Below are 23,304 nucleotides of genomic sequence, written 5' to 3'. Positions count from 1 at the left end.
GAGAACCCCAAACAAGAGGAATCCAAAGAGGACCACACCAAGACACATCATAATTAAAATGCCAAGGGCAAAAGACAAAGAGAGAATCTTGAAAGCAGCAAGAGAAAAACAGTTAGTTACCTACAAGGGAGTACCCATACGACTGTCAGCTGATTGCTCAACAGAAACTATGCAGGCCAGAAGGGAGTGGCAAGAAATATTCAAAGTGATGAACAGCAAGAACCTACAACCAAGATTACTCTACCCAGCAAAGCTATCATTCAGAATTGAAGGTCAGATAAAGAGCTTCACAGACAAGAAAAAGCTAAAGGAGTTCATCACCACCAAACCAGGATTATATGAAATGCTGAAGGGTATTCTTTAAGAAGAGGAAGAAGAGAAAAAGGTAAAGATAAAAATTATGAACAACAAAATGACAACAAATACATACTTACCAACAAGTGAATCTAAAAATCAAGTGAATAAAAAATCTGAAAACCAGAATGGACTAATGAATATAATAGAATCAGGGCCATAGAAAGGGAGTGGACTGACAATTCTCAGGAGTAAGGGGGTGTGAGGGGTGCAGGAAGAGATTGGACAAAAGTCTTACACCTATGGATGAAGACAGTGGCGGGGGGTAAGGGCATGGGGTGGAGGTGGGGAATCAGGTGGAGGGGAGCTATGGGGGCAAAAAAAGAGGAACATCTGTAATAATCTGAACAATAAAGATTTATTTTAAAAAATATAAAAAAATAAAAGTACTTCACACACAAAAAAAAATAATGCACTTCTATGATATACCACTTTATGAACAAGACTTTTTATTAAAATAAAATAAAACATACATAAAAGTGCATAAAACAAATATTAGCAGGTAAAACTCAACGATGAAGACGGAAGTCAGGATAGTGGCTAATTCTGCTGGGGAAAGGGTAGGGGAGAACTTCAGGAATGCTGAGAAGGTTCTGTGTTTCGATTAGCAAACTGGCTCTGGCTAAGTCCTGCACACTGCCCTGTGTTCTCTTAAAAAGGTGTATGGGAATATAGCCATGCCCACTCAGCCACACACGGCCTGTCTATAGGCCTAAAATGTATACTGTTTGGCTCTTTACAGGAAGTTTGCTCTCTATCTTGATCTGGGGAGTGGTCTCTCTCTCTTTCTCTCTCTCTCTCACACACACACACATTAATTCACTGAACTGTAGATTTTAAACTTTACAATGTTATGACCATCTCAGAAAAAGGTATGTTACTTTTTATAGTTTCCTATACTGACAGTTAATATAAAGCAAATTTGCTTGATGTGTACCAGATTGTTCTAATACCTGAAAGCTCTAGGATCAGTCTTCTCCCACCTGATGTTTCAGCGGCACCTGGCACTGGTGCACATTTCCTCGTGTGCCTGGGTAAGCCAACCTGTGCTGTCACCACACCCAGCACCATCCGCAGGCATTTCCTCGTGCCCAGTGATGTCTTCTTGCAGACAGGGCTCCGCGGCCTCGGCTGGACCTACTTCCCAGGAAGCCTCCCGGGTGTAGCTCTGGCTGCAAACCTGCAGGAGCCTGCTTGCTCCTTCCTTCCTATCTCCCTGCTCTTTCTTCTTTCGCCTTCTTCCCTCCCTCAGCAGGCACCTGACTTCTAGTTCACCTTTATCACGTGGGACAGGTGCTCTTTGGAGTCCTGGCCAGCAGGTTTCCTATCCTGTAGGGTGTGGGGCTGTCTTCTCACCTTAACACATTGGTTGATAGCGCATCAAACAAATGGCCTACTCTGCTGGGTTCTCATGGTCTCTTATGTTTTTGTGACAACTCTTCAGGGCTTTGGATTTTTTCCAACAGGGGGATGTGTTCTATTGAGATGTGTTATAAGAGCAGAGGAAGGGTATCCACGGCAGGGAACACTTCCGGGAAAGGGTGACTGGCAGTATCCATGGGGATCCCACACTGACAGCGGACGGCCCCACCCCCACCCCGAGAGCCCCTCTTCTGCAGAGACCCCAGGCTGAGGCACAAGGTACATGAAGTAGAGCTAGAAATGAGCAAAAAGCCTTATAATGCTCCCTGTATATTTAAATGCTCATTCTGACATGAAGGCTGCCTGGCCTTAGAGGGCATCCTGAGGGGCTCAGGGTGAGTATGAGGTGGAAATACAGAGAACTAAGATCCAGGAGAGACCCCGGATCAGAGTGAAAATGGGAGCCCAGAAGGAGTGATGCTCACTCAAGGCCACGCAAGGCCAGCACACGGGCAGGCTCCTGACGCCAGCCCCGTCCTTCCTGGGGGAAACTGCCGGCCGCACACCTGCTGCGGTGACGTCTGTTGTCTGTTATGTCCCTCTTCTCTCCCCTCGCTAGTGGGCTGTTGTGTGAAAGCTGGGCTATTGCACTTTACTCCAAGGGTGGGGTGGGCGTGGAGGGGCCTAGGAAGGGGCCTATCTCTGGTTTAAGAAAAGGGCAGTAGTCCAAGTTTGGGCCGCTGCTCTGTCACCAGCTAGCGGCAGCCTTCAGAGAAGTCACTCCCTCCAGCACGCCTCCTCTTCCATAATCAGAGTGCTGCATCCCATTGCTTCCAGTCTGAAACAGTGAGAAAAAGCCATAACTGAACTAAGTTTAGGGAGGGCATTATTTCTAAAATAAAACACAATTTGTTTTCTTATACATGGAGATGAATGTGGGGATGCGATCTCTGAATATGAGTTTTCCTGAAACACTGAGAAGGAAATGTCCGGGCATCACACGTGCCAAATGCACATAAACTAAGAACATGACTTCTCAGCATGCCAAAAGAATGAGAGAGAATAGAGAAATCTGTCACAGAAATCAGAGCAGGGTAACTCCATCCAGACACCTATCAGCAGCTATACCATTAGAAGCACATGAACAAAAACCCTCCCAGGTTCAGAAACAGCTTCTAAGAGAAAAATCCACTGTTTTTGGTTGGTTTCCTTAGGCTTCAAGGAATTAAAAACGTAACTAGTAAACCGTTTGGTACACAGAACATTTTGACTTTAATTATTAAATGTTCTTCAGATTTTTTTCTCAAGCTATTTGAATGTTTAGACTGAATCAACAGGGATTAATATAAAGGGTAAAGCCCCTTGGGGCAGAGACATGTCTTATTTCAACTCCTTACGTAGAGTGTGAAAACACAGCAAGTCCCTACTGCATGAATGACATGTTTGTCCAGGGCATTCACGTCAGTTAGAGCATTGTCCCCAGTCAGGGCACATACAAGAATCAATCAATGAATGCATAAATAAGTGGAACGACAAATCGGTGTCTCTCTCTCTCTAATCAATCAATCAATCAATCAAATAGAGAAAAGTTAACTTGACATCTTGTTCATTAAAATATAAAACTCCCATTATATTTTTAAGCGACATGACTTAAAGTAACATTGGAAATGAGTGGAGTCTGAAAGATAGAGGCAGGGGAATTGTATAAATCACTGCACTCTGTCTAGTTGATGGTGTTGTTTCCCACATGGGCACAGGTGAACAGCGGCCACTGCTGCACCTGGGTACTGGAAGCGAACAGGTAAGTAAACGGACAGTGGCTGGTGGGAGCCTGGCTTCTCACTTTCAGGGCGGGCACTTAGAAACAAGAACAGGAGGTCTACAGTGGTCCACACAGCATGAACTCACATTTAGCTTACTGTAGAGATGCTTACATATAAAAACATGCACAGATGTGTGCACATACCAGGGTCAGCATAAACACATAGGTGTTTCCTTGCTCTGTCAGTTGAGGCCCAGAAGCAATGACACCCCGGTATTAATGAGTACTCTAGTGCCCAGATCTTGTTTTCTAATACTATCATCCTTTAATGAAAGGAACCAAGACTCCTTGGAGAAATGGCCAAGTCTAGGACTGGAACAGGAAATATACAAGAGGAACCTGGAGCCCTTTGTACGACCAGAAAGTAAGGAAGTGCTCCAGAGAAACCACGAGGATGACCTAAGTCAGAGGGACACAGCAGCCAACTGAAACCGATTTCAGTGGCCAAAGCTAGAGCAATCTGAGCAAAACCAACAAGAAAGCATTACGTTATTACCCAAAGTGTAAGCATCTGAGCCCACACTGACATAATTATTAAATTTTAAAAGGGGCGAGAATAGACAATTCTGCAGGGAATTCCAAATGGGTTATGTGGACACTTGGCCAGGTAGGTGAAGTGTAACTCCACATTCCTCCCATGAAACCCTTCCCGAGCACAGCATGAAAGGAGGAAAGAAAGTAACCCCATATAACCTGACAGTGCCTGAGCCAAGTGGCCAAGGGTCCCCTCGAAAGTGTTAAAGTCGTTAGAGAATGCACCCTAATATAATGTGATGGAAGGGCTCTTTCCTCCGATCTTCCTGAAACTCGTAATGCGTCTAATCATGCAAAAAACCTGAGACAAGTCAAACTGAGGGGCGTTCTTCAAAACAACTAACCAATATGCTCCCCAATTGTCAAGGCTGAGAAACTTAAGGAGAGTCAGAAACTGTCACAGCCCAGCTGAATCTAAGGAGTTATGAAAACAAAGGTAAGGTGGTATCCTGGGACAGGAAAAGGACATTTGGTAAAAACTAAGAAAATCGGAATAAAGTTATGGACTTTAGCTAACAATGTATCGATATTGACTAGTCTCAAGGAAGGCACCAGACTACCATGTATCAGTGGCAGGAAGCTGTCGGGAAGAGGGAAACTCTCAATACCGCCGCAGCAATATTTCCATACACCAAAAACTCTACAAGGTTTATGTTTTAAAAGTTTATTTCAAAAAAAGTATGTAGCAGGGCAGAACAAACATAACAGAAGGCTTAGCTAGATATTGTGTTCTTATATTTATAGAACTATCTTTAAGCGTAACTGGTATTTTAGTCTTCTAAGGTTTAATTATTGGTCAAAGAAATGCAAATATTTTGGTTCAAACCATTTACCCAAAGACTAAAAAACAAGGCACCTGGTTAACTTTATTAGAGATTAAAAAATATTTCATGCTATTGTACACTTAACCAACCAGTCTTGTTTCAGTCTTTTGATTCAGCTTGGCAAAGTCTGAACACCGCTAACAGCTTCCAGTTTCTCTCAGAATCACATACGAGGTCCTTTATGGCCTAAGATCCACCTTCTCTGACTTCATTTTATACTACCCGCCCCACCAGTCTTTTTGATCTAAAAACCTATGAAGACTCAGGGTGTTCACTTTCACCATGGAGACCGATGTCCGTTATCTAGTGCTGGGTAGCAAACCATCGCACTTAGCGACTTAGCACCGCCCGTTCTATTCCCTGTGATTCTGCGAGTCAGCTATCTGGGCTGTCTGCCCTGGGACCTCATGCAGTCAGTCACCTGGCAGGTGGATAGGGAGTGGGTGGCTGTCAGCGGGGTGTATTTTTCTAACTTCTTCCCATCACGGCTGCAGCAGGGGTCCAGGAGTGACAGTAGAAGCATTTGCTTGATCACAATCTACCATTTATAGGATGTTTTTCCCAAAAGCTTCCCATAGCTGTCACCCCTTAAAATATCAGCATTTCAAAGAGGCTTTCCTAATCACTAGATTTAAAGTTTCTCACCCTAAGCCTGATTTCTTTCTCTCATTAGAATTACCCATCATTCCTGTTCACTTGCCTGTCTTTTCTTTAGGAGCAGAACTTAGTTCACATCTTTATTTCTTCTGCCACAACAGGGACGGCAACCAACTTTATAACAACTGGCAGGGCAAAGCACTTCAGTTAGTACTAAGAGCACATTAGTAAAAATCTAAATGGAAATAAGATTTTTTTGGTCGCTTCTGTCCAGACCAAAAAAAAATCAAGGATCTAATTTTTAAGTTCAAGACAGGTGACCTGAGGCTTTTCCTAGTTAATTTAGAGCTTCACTATCAACATTAAGACACCAGTTTAGAAATTAACTTTCTTAAGAACACCCAAACACAAATAAGCCCTCAACGAATCTCTGCTTTGTCACAGTTAAAAAAGCTTACAAGGGCCCAGCGGGCATGGCTCAGTGGTTGAGTGTCAGCCTATGAACCAGGAGGTCATGGCTCAATCCCCGGTGGGGGCGGGAGGCTGCAGGAGGCAGCCAATTTTGATTCTCATCATTGATGTTTCTATCTCTCCCTCTCCCTTCCTCTCTAAAATCAGTTTAAATACATACATATACATATATATATATATATATATATATATATATATATAAAATATACACACACATATATACATACATATATATATATATGTATATGTATATGTATGTATTTTTTTTTTTTTTTAAAGAAAGCTTACAAGGGATGAGGGAGGTTTGGGAACTTGTCTCCTTCCCCCAAGCACAGTGGTGGTCAGTGTCAGCCTCTGTCACACCAGGGAGTCCTGAATGCCAGGCCACTCCAGCCACGCTCCTTGTACAGCAGCGCCCCGAGATGGGGGGACTATTGGAATCATGCTGGAGCACTCAATCAGTCCAGAAACAGACTTTTTACTATAAAATTGACACCTTTCAATAGCACTTACTCAAAAAGAGATCAAGTCATTACAGAGTATTTTTTCATTTTATTTTTTTTACGAACGACAGGCCTACTCAGTAATTTTATTCAGTTTATTTAAATAAGGTTAAGGCTACTTGAAAGACTTTTTACATACAAAATAATGTACATTACAAGGTTAAGCTTTCTGTACTGAATTACAAAACCTGCACGAGCATTTAATAAAAGAGCACACTTAAAAACATTTGAAGTCCCACAGTAGAGAACAGAGGAGGCTCTGACATACATGTGATTTAAGCTACTGGCAGTTTTACTTAATGTAAGTTTTAAAAAGGTCATTGCTATTGAATGAGTCTCTAGATCAGTTTAGAATTGTCTCTGAAAACTTAAGCAACCAAAATATTACTTCGAAAAAATAATTACAATTCTGAGGAACTTGAATATAGCAAAAACACCAGGCCTCATGGCAGAAGTTGAACCGGCTTCCCACAGGGCCTGGCTGCTGAGCATGTGGAAAACCGCAGCTGACAGCCCCGGAGGCCGTGTGCCTGGTGCCGCGGGCCTGGCACTCTCAGAGCTCTCGCAGCAGCCCGACCTCACAGAACAAGGATGGGCTGGTCCAGCTCCACCGCAGTGAATGAGCAGGGCCATGCTGTGTGACCAAGCCTGAAGCTCTACAGAAAGGAGGAAGGAGATGAAGGCAAAGAAAGTGAAAATGTGGGAAAGGAGGACACGAGCAAGGCAAACAGGGAACCAAGAGGGGGAGGAAGAAAAGAACAAGACCACCTGGCAAGGGCAGGCAGTGGTCAAGTGCCTGTAACTCTACCTCAGAGGCCACTCTCTGACACAAATGCCATTCGCTTTCCCCTACCCCAACAAGAAGAAAAACTGGCTTTATTGGACTATAGAATCGAGAGCAACAATAGTAACCCGTTTTAGGGAGTACAGAGGATTCCGAAGTTGTTAGCCATTCAAGTCCTTCTCAGCTTCAAAGCTCACCAAAGCAACACTTCAAAACATCAGCCTCCCAACAACTCTGCCCGATTCCTGTCCGTCCCAGGCAGGCTCCGCGGGCAGGCTCTGCGGGCTGCTTCCGCACATGGAGCCGCTGAGGGCCAGCTGCGTCTGCACCCAGAAGGCACAGCGCTCCAGGATGTAGGTGTATGGGACACACTGTACCCAGCTTAGCTCCTCCACATTTCAAACTCAAAGTAGGTCAAGAACATGCTGCTATATGAGCGTTGACTCTGAATGTTCATAATATAAACTTCAATTTGAAGCAACAATGTTACACAGTTCAGCTGTTAATACCAACCTACTTTGTAAGTTAAATATACAAATTAAAAATTAATTTTTTGAGTAACTAAAAATAAGTTTCTACTGACTTAAAACTGTCAAATGGCTAATTCTCTCTTAACTAAGAGAGAAATGCAGATGAAAGCAGAAGGAACAACTAAATAAATATAATGTCATTCTACCCTAAAATCTGCACTTTTCAAAATGTCCCTTAAGATAGTTATACATAGGAATACATCAGCCCTGCAGACAACTGCGTATTTAATAATTTACCATAACATTACAATTTATGCAACACTCAGTATGTATCCACTTTGTCTTATGTGAACAGATGCAGTCTGGAGAAGACAGGACTGAAACTACAGGGTTAAAGTTTCAGTACAGTGTTCACCTGCACGGTGGAATTACTTCTTCCTAAGGCTATTCAATATTAAAATGCTTGTTTTAACAAATCGAAAGAGGAATGAGACTGTTCTAAAAAGTACTGAAAAGACAAACCCCAATTTGAAGATCAATCGTACAAGGGAGAAAGTATCAAGTGTTCTCGCACTTGGTCAGAAACACACGGCAGAAAAGTGAACTCTGGAACTCACGGATGTGAGGAATAACCTATTTGCTCACTGACTCAATTATGCAGCTGGAACAAGACCACTTAGCACACAACCTCAGAGAGATGCCTGCGGGACAGCCCTGTGGACAGCGCTCCATGCTGCACCAGCAGGGACCCGGCCAACTGGCCCCCTCCGTGCTGTCACTGGGCCCTGACTTCTGACTTCAGTACCTCCTGTGCTGGCCCATCTGGGTCACACCAAGTTTCCCCCTTCACCACCATACTATACTCCCAGACTCTCCTAAATTCTACAATTCTACCTCCTCTTCCTGTTCACTAAACTTCCTACCAACAGGCACCACCTCTAACACGATTACTTCACCTGGAGATTCTTAAAGTCTGCCTCATTAAGCTCCTGGAGGGAGAGCCCTGAGCGGAGTGAGATCAGACTGCTCCTGAAAAGAGTAGGAAGGACAGCTGCGTGACAAGAACATCCTGAAGGGTGGGCCTGGGGGCAACCCTGACCAGTCCACTCACGAGAAACCAATTATGTTATAACTTCAAGGGAAGGAGCAATAGCAAGCACTTAGGGAACAGCAATTTTATCTGTATAGTCTGAGTAGTTTATTGGCAGCGCTGCAAATATGCTTTTCTTGGTGAACTTCAAGTATGAACAGGAAGTATTTACTAAAATACTGTGATGAACTGTTATATTCTTTTGCTTGGGAAAAGAAAAATTGTGAACTTCTAAAATATTTGAGTTTTTAAAAAAATCTCAAAGTTCTCTAAAGACTGAAACAGATTAATGAGAATAATTCCTAAAATTCATCAGATGCTTTATGGTACACCAGACTTGTAGCTTCCTGATTTGACTAGGGTCAACATAAACGACTTATAGTAAGCCATTCATTTAAAAAGAAATTCCTTCCGCCCTGGCTAGTGTGGCTCAGCTGGCTGGGCGTCGGCCCGTGCAAAGAAAGGTTGCTGGTTCAATTCCAGGTCAGGACATATGCCCCAGCTGCGGGCTTGATCCCCAGTAGGGGGGCATGCAGAGGAGGCAGCCGATTGACGTTTCTCTCTTACATGGATGTTTTTCTCTCTCTAAAATCAATAAAAACATATTTTTTTAAAAAAGAGAAATTCTTACCTAATCAGGGAATAAAAGGCAATTTTTTTTTCTTTCAAATGGAGGGAGGAAAACAGGGAGGGAGGGAAAGACTTTATTTTTTGAACCTAATTTTAAACCTTTAGAAAAATTTCAAAATAATCAAGCTCTCTGTAAATACCGTCAATATATGTGAACTGTTTGAAAACTACAGTTATATTTACATTTTTGGAAACTTTCCTTCATGGCCATGTAACGTGTTGTATCTTCCTCTTTGCTTCTGGGGGTTTCAGGTTATCCTAAAATAACATAAATAGAAATCAGTTTATATTTACAAAAATGTCAGAGAACAACTGAAATGACTATTTTTAAACCACCAAGGTTTACTACCAACGTACAAATGGTAGATCCCTGCTGCCATCTAGTGGGAGAGATCTTAGATTAGGAAAAAGAGCAAGCCTCCTTGGCTCCCACTTTTCTAGCTGTGGTTCTCAAACGTGTGCACCTTAGAATCACCCGGGGCACTTACAAGCATGTCCAGACCTGGGCCTTATCCCAGGACCAATTACATGAGATGAGGCTCTGACCCTGACTTTCTGAAGCTCCTTTAGGTGGCCCTAGGGTGTACTCAGGGTTGAGACCACTTACTGCTCCTGGGCTGCTTCCCCGCTGCAGAGCCCATGTCCTCCCTCAATCTCACAATCCAAGATCTTAACAGGAGAACAGATTTTTTTTTTTTTTTAAATCACACCTCTGAGCCTAGCGGGTAGCTCAGGTGGTTGAGCATCGACCTACACACCAAAGGATGGCAGGTTCGATTCCTAGTCAGGGCACATACCTAGGTTGTGGGTTCGATTCCCAGTCGGGGCACGTATGGGAGGCAACTCATCAATGTTTCTCTCTCCCTCTCTGTCTCTAAATTTAACAGAAAACATATCTTTGGATGAGGATTAAAAATAATGAAAACCACATCTCTGAAAGAGTAAAAAATTTTGAGAAAATGTTTTCTCAAAAAAAAAAAATCCTTGAAGCTCACTCCTTACTGTAGTATTTGAGGGTGGATTCCTCTTCTTATCTCCCCCTTTCCTACAAAGGTGACTGAGTTAAGTGTGGAGGCAACATGGTGTCATAAGTGCATGTTCTGGGGCCAGGTGTGAATTCTAACTGCAATCCGGCTGCTTATTAACTCTGAAACCCTGGACAAGTTTATTTAAATCATCCAACCTTCTTCTCATCTGTGAAATGGAAATAACTATTGTGTCTACATCACAGGATTACTAAAAGGATTCAAGGAACTAATGTAAGAATTTAGGGCTGGTTGGATACACAGTAGCTTTCTTTTTCTAGGGTCTACTATTTTAGATTGAACTACTCTGAGTTTTGATCCCTTTGACACACAATTTGAAGATAATAAAGCCCAAGTATATACTACAAAAATGTGCTACAGACTGAATGTCTGTGTCCCCTCAAAAGTATTAAAACCTAACCCCCAATGTGGTATTTGGAAGTAGGGCCACTGGCGTAATTAGGTAATGGGGGTGGAGCCCTCATGAATGGGATTGATGTTTTTATAAAAGAGACCCCAGAGGGGTGCCTTGTCCCTTCTGCCACGTGAGGTCCCAGACAAGCAACTATGAACCAGGAAGTGGGCTCTCACCAGACATTGAATCTGCCAGGGCTTTGATTTTGGACTTCCCAGCCTCCAGGGCTGTAAGAAATAACTGCTTGTTGTTTGAGCCATCCAGTCAATGGTATTTTTTGATATAGCAGTCTGAGATAAACAAAGGTTATAAAACTGCTAGATGTTTACATAATCTCATAAATTGAACTCTAAATAAATTGTGTAACTGTATCTAATTTGCCAGCATCTAAAATACTTAAGTACAACAGAACACAACATTCCTCCAAGTGCTCTCTACCCTCCAAGGACAGGGACATTCAAGGGGCAGGGGATGCAAGAGGTAAATCCTAGACTCTAGTGTGGCTTAAGATAAGTGCAAAACAAAGACCAAGCTCTCCAACGCTACTGAAATGTGACCCTGCACAAATTACTTAACATGCTGAGCCTTGCTAACAAAAGTATTTCTTTCTGCCCTAGCCGGTTTGGCTCAGTGGGTAGAGCTTTGGCATGAGGACTGACAAGTCATGCAAGGGTTCGATTCCGGTCAAAGACACATGCCTGGGTTGCGGGCTTGATCCCCCATGAGGGGTGTGCAGGAGGCAGCTAATCAATGATTGTCTCTCATCACTGATGTTTCTATCTCTCCCCCTCTCCCTTCCTCTCTAAAATCAGTAAAAATATATTTTTTTAAAAAAATTCTTTCTTTTAGTTGCAAGATACTTAAAGGATCTAAATGAGAAAAATCTAGGGTAAGTGTCTAGGAGACTCTCTCTTTACACATTTTAAGCAGGAAAAAAAACTGAGTGTACTTTTAAAAAAGCATCAGTTTATCATCATGGATTTATGAGAAATGAGATGTAAACATCTGACAGATCACGCGAGGGCTAACAACCAGCTTGCAGCAGTGACTACTCAGAGACCTCGTTCCCTTCTCATGAGCGTGGAAACTGCCCACTCACCACGGCCTCGGCTTCTTCTTTCAGAGCAGCTCGCTTTAGCTTCACTGGAGTAGTTCCCACGGGGGACAAAGGCGGCAGCTTCGCAGGGCCCAAAGGACTTTTCCCATGCGCTAAGTCATGGTTCTGTTTAGTGTCATTATTATTGTGTTCCATTTTATTGTTCATAGGCAAATTGGAAGACAAAATTAGGGGTGACACACTTGAAGAGGAATTTGATAATTTTCGAAAGGCATTACTGGTAAAGCTTGCCTGAGGGGGAGGCTTGAGTCGATCATTATCCCCATTCTCTGTCTTTCTCACTTTTATGCTTGTACTTGTTGAACTTCCATCAAACACAATGAGAGGTCTTTTCTTTGACACATCTACACTGCTGCTCCTGAAATCAAAGAGACACATTCATGAAAGATGCCATCTGGAATGGCAAAGCAGTTACTAGAATGTAAAGTTAAAACAAACAATGACCCAAAAAAATTTTACCGATAAGACGAATCTATTGTAAGTAGGGCCACTGGAAAAGAAATTTTCTTTTACTCTCTAAATGAAATAACAATTTTCTGGTGCTTTAAAGTTTAAATATTTGTTGACATGAAATTTAAAGAGAGCATTATTGTACACACAAGAGTGTTATTTTTAAAACATCAATTGACCAACTAACCCTAGAAGGTAAAACAGAATTTTCTAGTAACTAAAAATTCTTTTAATTTTTAAAAATCACCATCTTATTGATAGGGTTATCTTGACCATGTGTTACTATTTAGAAAGGGTAATAAACTACAAAACTATACCAAGACTACCATAGCGGCAATCTATATACAACTATATGGAACATTCTGCTCCATTCATTAAGGTCGCTTAAGCCAAGGCATTTTCTAAAATAACTGGAACTGAACATTTGTTTGATTTTAATTTTAAAATTCAGCAAGTCTTCATATTTAGCTTCTGAAAATCTAATTTCCACTCTTAATCGTAAAGATAATAAAAGCATTTCATTTGTTCATTATTCTTTATACCTCAAACAACAGATTTATGATAAAAATCTTTTAATTAAACAAACTTAGAAGAACTCTCCAGCCTTGCTACTCAAAGTGTGGTCCAGGGACCAGTAGCATCTGTGGTATCTTGGGAGCTTGTAAAAAATTCAGAATCTGCCTTTTAACCAGATCCCAGGTGATTAGCCAAATTCACCACTGACAACCATTTGGCAGAAGATGAAAAATAAACCCATTATAATCCACTGCCACTGCAGGAGGGAAACAGAAGGACTGCGAGTAGGTGCGTCAGCTGTGAGAGTTTCAATCTCAGAGGCAAGGGGGGGAAACAGAAGGACTGAGAGTAGGTGCGTCAGCTGTGAGAGTTTCAATCTCAGAGGCAAGGGGCGCCTTCAGGTCTGAGAATCACTGCAGTAAAGACCTGGTCCAGCTTGGTGGGACCAGGCACATCACAGCACTTCTCCAGAGCTCAGTTCCTCCAGAGATGAAACAGCAGGCGACTCAATAATGCTTGGTGATCTTAGGTCCTTCCAGCTTTAGTGCTCTGATACAGGAGTCAAACTGTGATTTTTAAAAATAGAGCCAAAGATCCTTTCCAAAGTGACTCTGAGGGCCTAAAAGAAGCCGTCACATGAAGTAAAGTATGTCAGGATTGAAAGCTTTGCCTACGACAATGTGCCTGAATGTGCAGATAAAGAAGAAAATACTTTCCAAATAAGAGTCAAAGGAAGTAAATTAAAGATATGCACAGCATAATCCAGATTTATGAAAGTTGACACTAATACACAGCCTGTACCAACACGCAACCATCGAGCTAAAATGATGGCTCAATCTGAACTGAACGTGTTCCTGATCAAAAGTGGGACTATACGCTTACTTTCCAAAAGACTCTGAGCACGCATGCTCATTATTCTTCAACTATTCTACTCCTTGGGGAATAACCTCCCTACTGGTCATGAGTTTTTTTTTCATTCTTCATAACTAGAGAGTAAAACCAAGAATCAGAATTAGCATCCTGCCCTCATTCCATCAATACTGCACTGCCCATGACAGTACCTTACAAACAGAAGGCTCTCAAAGAAGATTCAGTAATCAATAACACCCACTTGCCATGTAATTGACATAGGAAAAGAAACAACTAGCTCACTTAGGGATCTCTGGGTACTTTGTCCTCATTAACTAACCAACTATACTGATTAATCACATGTACCTTTAAATGGGAAATTCATTTGCTTGTGGTTCTATAAACAATTTTCTGGAATTTAAAAATTTGAAATAGTGTCCCTGAAGCTATATGAGTCTCTCCGTTTCTGTATTATTCAAACACCTTAGGGTCTTGATTCTATTTTTTCTCACAACTCAGCACATGTTGTTGGCTCTGGCTCTGCCTCTAAAATACATCCAGATCCAACCACTTCTTATCAAGTCCAGTACCACCTCAGCCAGTCACCACCAGCTGTTGTCTGGATCACTGCAGTCTGCTAAGTGGTTTCCCTGTCCCTCCCCCACCTTAAATCACTTCTCAGTATGGCAGCCAGCATGACTCTGTTAAAACGCACTTCAGATAGTGTCACGACTCTGCTCAAAACCCTCCATTGCCTTCTCCTCTCAATAGTCCAGACACAGTTCTCACAATGACTTGCAAAGCTTTCTGTGATCTGACAATCTCCACTCACCCCCAGTCAACCTTGCCCCCCCTCTCTCTCTGAATCTCTCCACCCAGCCTGGTGGTCTCTTTGTTGTTCGTGGGCATACTCCTGACCCCAATTATTATATTCTGCTTGGAATGCTAGCTTGCTCACTACTCGCTAGGTCTCTCTACTGAAATGGCATTTCTCAATGAGGTTGTTCCTGGCCATGTTAATTAAAACTATAAATCCTCTCACTGTTTTTTCTTCTGTCATGATGTAACATACAATATATTTTACTCAATTTCTTACTATGTTTCTTCATATTAAAATATGAGCAAGAAATTTTGTCAGTTTTATTCATGGTATATGTACAGTGCCTGGTGCTCAATAAATAGTTGTTGAGTCAATGAAATCTTTTTTGACCTAAATTTACCTAGGGAGAAAAAAAAAAAAGGCAAAATTGTTTAGTCCTATAAGATGAAAACCAGAAGCATTGAAAAGTACCTTTTAGTCTCGTTTTTTAGCTCATGTTGCTCTCTTTTCTTTTCCATCATTTTCCCCCATCTATTCTTTGGCAAATCTCTCTGAGGCAATGGTATTGCATGCTGGACATACAGATCAGTAAGATTGTCTTTGTTTATTCTTACATCATTTTCAACAGCTATGTTCTTCTGTGGAAAAGGAAACAAAAATAATTTCAAAACAACATCCTTCTTTTAACTAACCAACTACCTACCTAACAGGGCAGAACATTACTGCTTAAATAACAAACTATAAAACCATTGTTGCAATTAGACACATGCTTAAGGGTCCTTTATAATATTGAAAAAAGCAGTATTATAAATAGGTCAAGCTCTGTAAATATTCGGTTCAGCCTCATCTTAAAGGCAATGGGCACATGTCCTCAGTGTGACCAGCACTGCTGTCCACAAGTGTGCAGCCAACATACCAGGCAGTAAGAGCATTTCCACTGACATCATCCTAATTTATGAGGAGAACAACGACGGAAAATGAGAATGGAAATGTGATCATGGGCTCACCTACAATTCTGAAAGGCTTGGAAACACTTGTGTTTAATAGAACTGACTAAACAAATACAATCCATGTCCTCTGTGAAACTTTGCCCAATCCTTTTTTCCCTTAAAAACTTAAAAGCACAATTTTACTCCTTTTCTGTCTTATACTAGATGGGCTTTTATTATCAATTTTCACCCTGTACTCACTCAGAGATATGTGGAAACCCTGAGGGTCCTCTTAGACAGCATTCCCGTAGAATGTATTGGCAGGTTAGACTGGGAAGCACTGCTTAGGGGCAGAGGTGCTCCAACTGTGGTCCCTGAACTAGAAGCAAGAACTTGCTAAAAAATGCAGATTTTCAGGCCACGCCTCAGAACTACTGACTCCGACACAAAGGGGATGAATCCCGCAAAATATGTGTTTTAACAAGTCCTGTGGTGACTCTGATGTGCCTGTTTGAGAAACACAGGCAAAAAGTAACTGACATCACCAAAATAATCGACTTAGCATAGGGCTTGATGAGATTAGACAAAGATACTACTGAAGGTTCAAAAAACACAAGAAAAACAAAGTATTATACATAAAACCCCAAGGAAACGTGCAATAATTCTCTACCACTTTACACAAAACTTATCACTTTTTGTCTTCTTTTTCGTCTACTATCAGCGGCCACATTAGCTGAAAAAGAGCAAACGCTACACTGAGAGCCCAGAACCCCGAATTCTCCTCCTAGCTGCATCCTTCACTTCAATCACCGACGGTGTGCCCTGAAATAAGGCAGTGCACCTCTGTGTCCTCATCTGTAACCGAGGTGAGGGTGCGGAGAACGGGCCATTTCTCCGATGCTTCCCAGTCCCCGATCACGACCCCATTTCCGTTCCCCCACGATCCTCGCCCCGTCCCCTCTTCCTTGCTCACGTACAGGCCGCGAGGGTCGCCTAGGACTCCTCTTTGCGAGCCATCAAGAACCCAAAAAGATAAGTCCTAACCCCAGGAATTCCTGATGTGCTAGGACGTCTCCTTTCGGGTGGGAGCGCGGGGAGAACAGGTCGGCCAGCGTGGAGAGTCGCACAGACGGCGGGAGTGTTCCCGTCAGAGCATCCCCGCGGCCCCCCGCCCCCGCGGCCCCCGGAGCCGACCTGCTCCAGGGTGAGCAGCAGGAACTCCCGGGACAGCAACTCCGGGTGCAGCAGCAGCTCTGAGTCCGGGCAGCGGCGCCCGCCCACGTCCCCCGCCATGACGGTCGCCCGGACCCGGCCGGCTACCCACAAGGCCCCGCGAAGGAAGCGTCCCGGAAGTGACGTGTAGGCGGGGCTGAGCGTGTCATCCCGGGGGCGCCGCGCGTGCGCTCCTGGAGCGGGGCGGGGCCAGCCGGGTGAGCTGCAGGGAATCCGCCCGGGAGAATGGAGGTGTCTGCTGCGACTGGAGGAGAGTGCGGGGAGCGGAGGTCACCCTCCGCCTTGGGTGACGCGCGTCTCACACTGTCCACATGTTCTTTAGTTTGTTTCCTAATCCCGCTTTACTTTGCTGCAAGACCCGGGACTTTAGTGCCGGGGCGTAGGACATAGTAGGTGAAAAGTGAACATGGTGGATGGCGCGCGGGCAGGCTAAACAAAGGGTGCTTGGAGAAAAATTGAATGGCTTTAGAGGGGAAGGGAAGGGCTGCACAGCACCGCCCAGGGAACATGGGATGGTCGGTGGCAGCACCCAGGCGCTGGAGTTTCATCCTTTTGTGCAATCATAGTGGGGCTGGGGGATGGGCCTGGAATGCAGGCGTGCGATCTGGTGCCCTCAGGACAGTGTCAAGAAAGCTTTTTTCCTGGTCTTTGTCTCCTGTGGCGGGAAGCTTACAAATGGCCGTTAAGGATCTTATTGCCCTACGGTCCTAACATTTTCCCCCTCTTTCTATTTGTTAATAATTATTCTTAATGGAATGGGGCAAAGGTTTCTTATGTCCGTGGGCCTAAAGAACAAGGCCCTCTGGTGTTGTTGACAGGGGTATCTTAATAAACAGTTACTCCACACATAAGAAACCAACCAGTTAACGTTATTATATTTAAAATTGTTTTGCCCTAACCGGTTTGGCTCAGTGGCTAGAGCGTCGGCCCGGGGACTGAGGGGTCTCGGGTTCGATTCCGGTCAAGGGCATGTACCTTGGTTGCGGGCACATCCCCAGTGGGGGTTGTGCAGGAGGCAGCTGATCGATGTCTCTTTCTCATCGATGTTTCTAACTCTCTATCCCTCTCCCTTCCTCTCTGAAAAATCAATAAAATATATTAAAAAATATATATTAAAAAATAAAATTGTTTTTCTTGAGATATTGTTTATTGCATGTAACATTATTATATTTTAAATCGTTTTTCTTGAAATATTTTTTTTAAAAAACAGCCAGTTGGCAGCTTAGTATGTCTATTGCTATAAGGGAGGGTGAAATTATCATAATAGTTCATATTGTAGTTGTTAGATACTGAAAGACAGAACTAGGTCACCTGGGAAAAGTCAGACGTTCGCCACAGGGAACTACTGCAGCAACCTTTAGAGAAAACATCCTGCATATTGTTAACATAAAAACATTCAAACCTGTAAAGAATTTTTGTGAGTTTATTTGAGCCAAACTGTCGACAATTGCCGGGAACTAGAATCTCAGCAGATTGGGATAATGCTCCAGAGCAGGGCGGTTTTTCATCTATTTTTATACATTGCAATCAAAGGAGGGGATGTAGGTGGGTTACATGAAATCCATTGGTGATAGATTAGAGAGGCTGGAGAAAGCAAAGGGGTAGGGGGGAACCTCTGGGATTGGATAAAAAGTAAAATGATAGATACCTACTTCTTTTACTTAGGTGGTTGCATTATAGTTAACAGTCAGCAATTAACAGGATAACAACAACCATGAAGGAAGTTGTCTCTGTCCTGGTGCCCAGGTACATTTGGTTATGCTCTGAAGGGTCCAGGAAAAGGGAAGTTACAAGTTACCCCGAAATTTCACAAGGATGTTATCTTAGATGCAAAAATACAGATAGGCTCAGTTAAGGTAAAGATTGACCGGTCCAGGACATGACTACCCATTATAAACTGCTTGTAGTTAAAGTTTCAATTTTAGACCATCCCTTATGGTTACTTTAGGTCTTTGAGTTTGCAAAACCGCCATGCAGGCCTTCCCTGAGCTTGTCAGGTTAGCATGTGGCCTTGTTTTTTCGTCCACAGTCCTTTTCCCGGACAGAGGTTTCCAACACATAAAGGTTCCCATATGGGACTTTATTCCCAAAATGAATAGAATGAGTATAATTCTGTTGTATATTAGCAATAGGTGTCCCAACTCCTACTAGGCAAGATGTAAAGGTCTGTTCTCCAGATGTACCTCCTTGAGGTGTTTCTTGGGTTCAGTCACCCATTCTTCCCCTTCTGGCACCCTCTTCACTCTGGTGTGACGGTTCCAGGGATTCAGAGCATTTGGAGTGGTGAGAAGCACATCCCAGGGTCCCGGCCATGTTGATTGTCTTGTGATCTGGTTTTCCATGTTTTGAGTAGAATTCTGTCTCCTGCTTAGAAGGGATGTAGAAAAAAATAAAAATAAAAAAATTCATAGCACATGCCAAATCATTACCCAAGACTGAGGACACAATGTGGAGTGATGGGAGGTAAAAGCTGGACCTGAGGCAGCCATAGTGTCACTTGCCTGGTTTTGCTGCTTTTCTGGGCTTGGAACTGAAACTGAGGCCTAGAGAGGAAAAGGTCTCGGGTTTTAAAAGAGCCGGGGTGCAAACCACATGACCAGTGATATGCTAGGGAAGGATAGGTTACCCTGGGGGCGAGGTTCTTGTTTTCCCAGTTTTGCTCCTTGCTGGGCATCTGGCATCCAGGGCTTTTTGCCTTAGTGAGTTGCCATACCTAGCCCATCGTCCATGCTCTGGGGGTCTAACAATAGGCACTCAAGTATTTGTTCCTTGAAATAATTCTCCAATTAACCTCACGTATAAAAATAACTGAGAGCGCTGGTGACAATATCCAAATATTAGTTAGACATTGGCTATGTGCCAGGTACTGCATTTTATATAGATTGCTGGTTCCTCGGAACAGCCTTCTGCATAGTACTGGAATGCTTATTTTTTTCAAATGCGAAATCAGGCATGGGGTAATTTGGTCAAGATCAGAAAATGAGGAAATAGCAAGACTAACATTCAAGTACATTTTGTCTGCACTTGTAACTACAGTAAAGTAACAGTTTTAGTTTAAATGGAATCTAGTAGTGTTATGATCTAATCTCTAGTAGTTAATTTATTGAAAAATCTTTCCTACTTCTCTTTCATCTTTTGTGGAGGGGATATACATCCCAAAATGTTTTGCACATTTAAAACTTAAGCTTGCAGACAGTTCTCAAAGCTTGTGGTTTGCATCCTCTATGATATATTGTTTTATTGGAAGTGGTTATAGTGTCTAAAAAGATCTGAGGATGCTAAAAGATAAACCTTGAAAGGGAATTGGAAAATAAGTGAGATGCTAAATCAAAAGTCAAAATAAAGTTGAGAGGTGTTTTCTAATTTTTCATAATCCTTTATGTATATGATGCTTTATCTAGAAATTGAATTTCAGAGCAGGGCAGAATTAAAAGTTACTCAGGTCAGTTCTTTCCTTTTAGTCCTGAGGAAATGGATCTGAAGGAGATGAAATGACTTGCCAAATTGAACAGAGTTTCAGAAGTGAGCTGAAGCAGTGTCTGGTGTCCTAATTTGGAGCTATGTGTATTAACTTCATGGTATTAGCATCATGGCATTCCATGTCCAAAACTGATTTGATTTTCATGATAATAGTGAAATTGGTGTGACTGGTATTATCCCCATTTCCTCCTCCAAAAGGCACATACATTGTGTTAGTGGCAAAAGCAACTGCCTTGGAGACCAGACCTCAGTTCAGATTTTGTTCTGCTGCACCAAGACCTTGGGTGAGTCACTCAAGTCTCTGAGCCTGTCTTATCAGAAAAATGCTCTGCTAACACCTTCCATGAAGAATATCTAAGGAGTAGAGATTACATAACACACTTGGGCCCTGGCGAGGTAGCTCAGTTGATTAGAGCAGCGTCGAAAAACGCCAAGGTTGAGGTTTGATCCCCATCAGGGCACATACAAGAATCAACCAATGAATGCATAAATAAGTGGAACAACAAATCGATACTTCTCACTTTTCCTCTCTTTCAAATCAATAATTAAAACAACAAGGAACACATTTGACACAGTGTAGGTGCTTAATAAATGGTAGCTGGTTTTGAGAAATACGTCATGTCTCCCCACTTTAGCCTCCTCACCTGTGAAATGGAAATTATAACACCACCTCATAATGTTAAGAGATTGGAGCTAAAGTATGAGCACTTACCTCTCCCTAGAGATCTGTTGTAGCCTATGACTGTCATCAAAGGAGAGAGGTGGCAGCATGGAGGTGGAGCTGGGGAAAACTTGAGCTTCAGTCCTGGAAATGGGGAGAGGTCCTTGCTGTGAGCTCTCTCCCTGTGGTGCTCTGGGCGAGTCACCTGACCTGCGTACATCCCACTTTAAAATGAAAAGTAATTCCCAGTTTCAAATTAAATCCATTAAGGTAAGCTAAAACCTCAGGGTAGAGGGAGTGTCTTCTGAGGCAGGAAAAAAACCCAGGTTCAGAGAGGAGGAAGTAGAATGAGATTCCAGTGCTGGACCCCGCTCCAGGGAAGGAGAGCCTGGGAATGCCTGCGCCCTCTCCATCCAGCAGAGCCCTGGAGAGTGGAGCCTCAGAGTATTTGCAACCTGCTGTCTGGGTTTCAATCAGTGTTTTTGTGGTAGGAATCTGAGAAAGAGAATTTTCCTTCCTAAGAAGTTCTGATGTTTCAAATATGCCTAGGCAGCAGGGCCACCTCCCAGCAATTTCTGCCACCTCGAAGGGCAAGGAAGCCACAGCCCGCCCTGACCCACAAGCCAGGCTGTTGCCATAACTGGAGGGCCAGACTGAAAACCAGCACCAGAGACCAAGAACATCCCAGAATCCTTGTGGGTGGGTCAGTAATGCAAAAGTCTGGTGTCTTCCCCTTCTTATCTTGGCACTTCAGAGATTCCCTAATCTGGACACAGCCCTGAGGAAGGGGGCAGGCCTCTGTTGATAAGATCATTGTTACTGCAGCCAAACGGGGGGCTTAAAATAGAAATAAAGCTCAGTTACAGAAAAATAATTCTATTTGTTACCCATTTGAATATGTAGACTGAAGTTGACTCCTGCTACAAATTGTGTGAGTATCATACATAACTACATTTTTAAGTTCAGAATTGTGAGGGTTTCCGCGTCGCCTGGATCACGGCGTTGCATTCATTAACATTTTTTGGTGCCTGTGGTTGGCACATCAAAGCTGAGGGCAACAGCCGACACTGCCTCGCCTGGCACCACCACCCCCCTAGGCCCGAGCTCCCCCAGGAGAGGGCCACACATGTGCTTTGAATTTCCAACCTGGTCACCAGCATGCACAGTGAGTGGTTGTCCTTAGTAGGTGCTCAATATGTATTGAATGAACTGTAAGTTAAATATATACTGAGAACTTCGGGTGCTGATTCCTCTTGTCCATAATGTAATATTTAAGATATTTACGTTACAAATATTTTATCATTAGTTGTCAAAAATATATCTAAGTATAAATCAAATTAAGAGCTTCAAAGTGAATGTAAAAATTTAAAAAACACTTTCCACTTGGGACCTGTATTTTTAGCTATTTAAAACAACAGTTCTGCTTTGAGTTTTAAATAACTGCCTTTAGTACCATAATGATTATTAATCATATTTTTTACTGTTGTCAATTCTCATCCCTTTTACAATCTGATTGCCATAAAGATGCATTTACATACTTAAACTACCTACTGGCTTTCTTGTAAAACCCATCTCAAGACACCTGTTTAGTGAGCTCCCTCTTTGTCTCTTACATCCTGTCTCAGCACCCAGCACAGTACCTTGCACACTGTAAGAACAATGTGTGCCAATGAACGTCAGTAAACCGCCTCAGTTCCTCAGGCCCTTCCTAACTGACCTTCCTTGTCACCAAACCTAGAGCACATTATATTTTACTTTAGGATATGATCAGGAGGGTATTCCACAGGTCCCACTAAAGCCATGGTTCTCAAAACTGACTGAGCGTTAGAGTCACCTGGAGAGCTAGTCACCCCCAAGTTTCTGACTTAGAAGGTTTGATTAGGGGCACGGGAATTTACACTTACAACACCTGCAAGGTGATGTTGGTATTGCTGAACACCGATCATGCTTTATAAACCACTGAACTAAATTAAGCTGCTTGAGGTCAGGGGCTGTGTCCTATTTCAGTACCCCCAGCAGCCTCTGCCATAGTACCTGGCACAGAGGGGCTGCTCAAGAAATAGTTGAGTGGAATAACAGTTCAAAAAGTTTATTTTATTGAATCTAGTTTACAAGTATATGAATATGTGTATATATCTTTATTTTTTTAAATAAATCTTTATTGTTCAGATTATTACAGGTATTCCTCTTTTTTTCCCCCATAGCTCCCCTCCACCTGATTCCCCACCCCATCCCACCCCATGCCCTTACTCCCCACTACTGTCTTCATCCATAAGTGTAAGATTTTTGTCCAATCTCTTCCCGCACCCCTCACACCCCCTTCCCCCTGAGAATTGTCAGTCCACTCCCTTTCTATGGCCCTGATTCT

The 23,304-nt window shown here is 42.9% G+C and overlaps 1 protein-coding gene across 8 annotated transcripts; it reads right to left on the bottom strand.

Moving 5' to 3' along the window:
• Positions 1-694: 694 nt before the first annotated feature.
• LOC308257400 (ashwin) lies at positions 695-16,894 on the bottom strand. 8 transcript variants are annotated; one of them, XM_080686967.1, is made up of 6 exons: positions 16,757-16,894; positions 15,105-15,271; positions 12,230-12,356; positions 11,981-12,103; positions 9,625-9,699; positions 695-2,554 (listed from the first exon to the last, which is right to left on the bottom strand). In XM_080686967.1, exons 1-5 carry the CDS (start codon positions 16,853-16,855, stop codon positions 9,643-9,645), a joined length of 573 nt encoding a protein of 190 aa, XP_080543093.1. In that variant the 5' UTR covers positions 16,856-16,894; the 3' UTR covers positions 695-2,554; positions 9,625-9,642. The 8 variants fall into 8 exon arrangements, with proteins under 8 accessions (XP_080543093.1, XP_080543087.1, XP_080543090.1 ...); XM_080686968.1 differs by lacking the exon at positions 695-2,554 and adding an exon at positions 6,528-7,123; XM_080686961.1 differs by having other exon boundaries at positions 11,981-12,356; positions 16,607-16,894.
• Positions 16,895-23,304: the final 6,410 nt, after the last annotated feature.

This window comes from Plecotus auritus, assembly GCF_963455305.1.
Source record: "Plecotus auritus genome assembly, chromosome: 8".
NCBI lineage: Eukaryota > Metazoa > Chordata > Mammalia > Chiroptera > Vespertilionidae > Plecotus > Plecotus auritus.
Note: the sequence above shows the minus strand (reverse complement) of the source record. Positions and strands in the feature narration are given on the sequence as shown.

What these genes read in the sequence shown, in the direction of transcription:
- LOC308257400 (XM_080686961.1), bottom strand. Translation starts at nt 16,855, where the DNA reads ATGGCGGGGGACGTGGGCGGGCGCCGCTGCCCGGACTCAGAGCTGCTG. An exon ending in GCACATCAGGAATTCCTGGG is followed by an intron (nt 15,272 to 16,606) that starts GTTAGGACTTAT and finishes CCTTTTCCACAG; the next exon opens with AAGAACATAGCTGTTGAAAA. An exon ending in AAGAAGAAGCCGAGGCCGTG is followed by an intron (nt 9,700 to 11,980) that starts GTGAGTGGGCAG and finishes ATGTTATTTTAG; the next exon opens with GATAACCTGAAACCCCCAGA.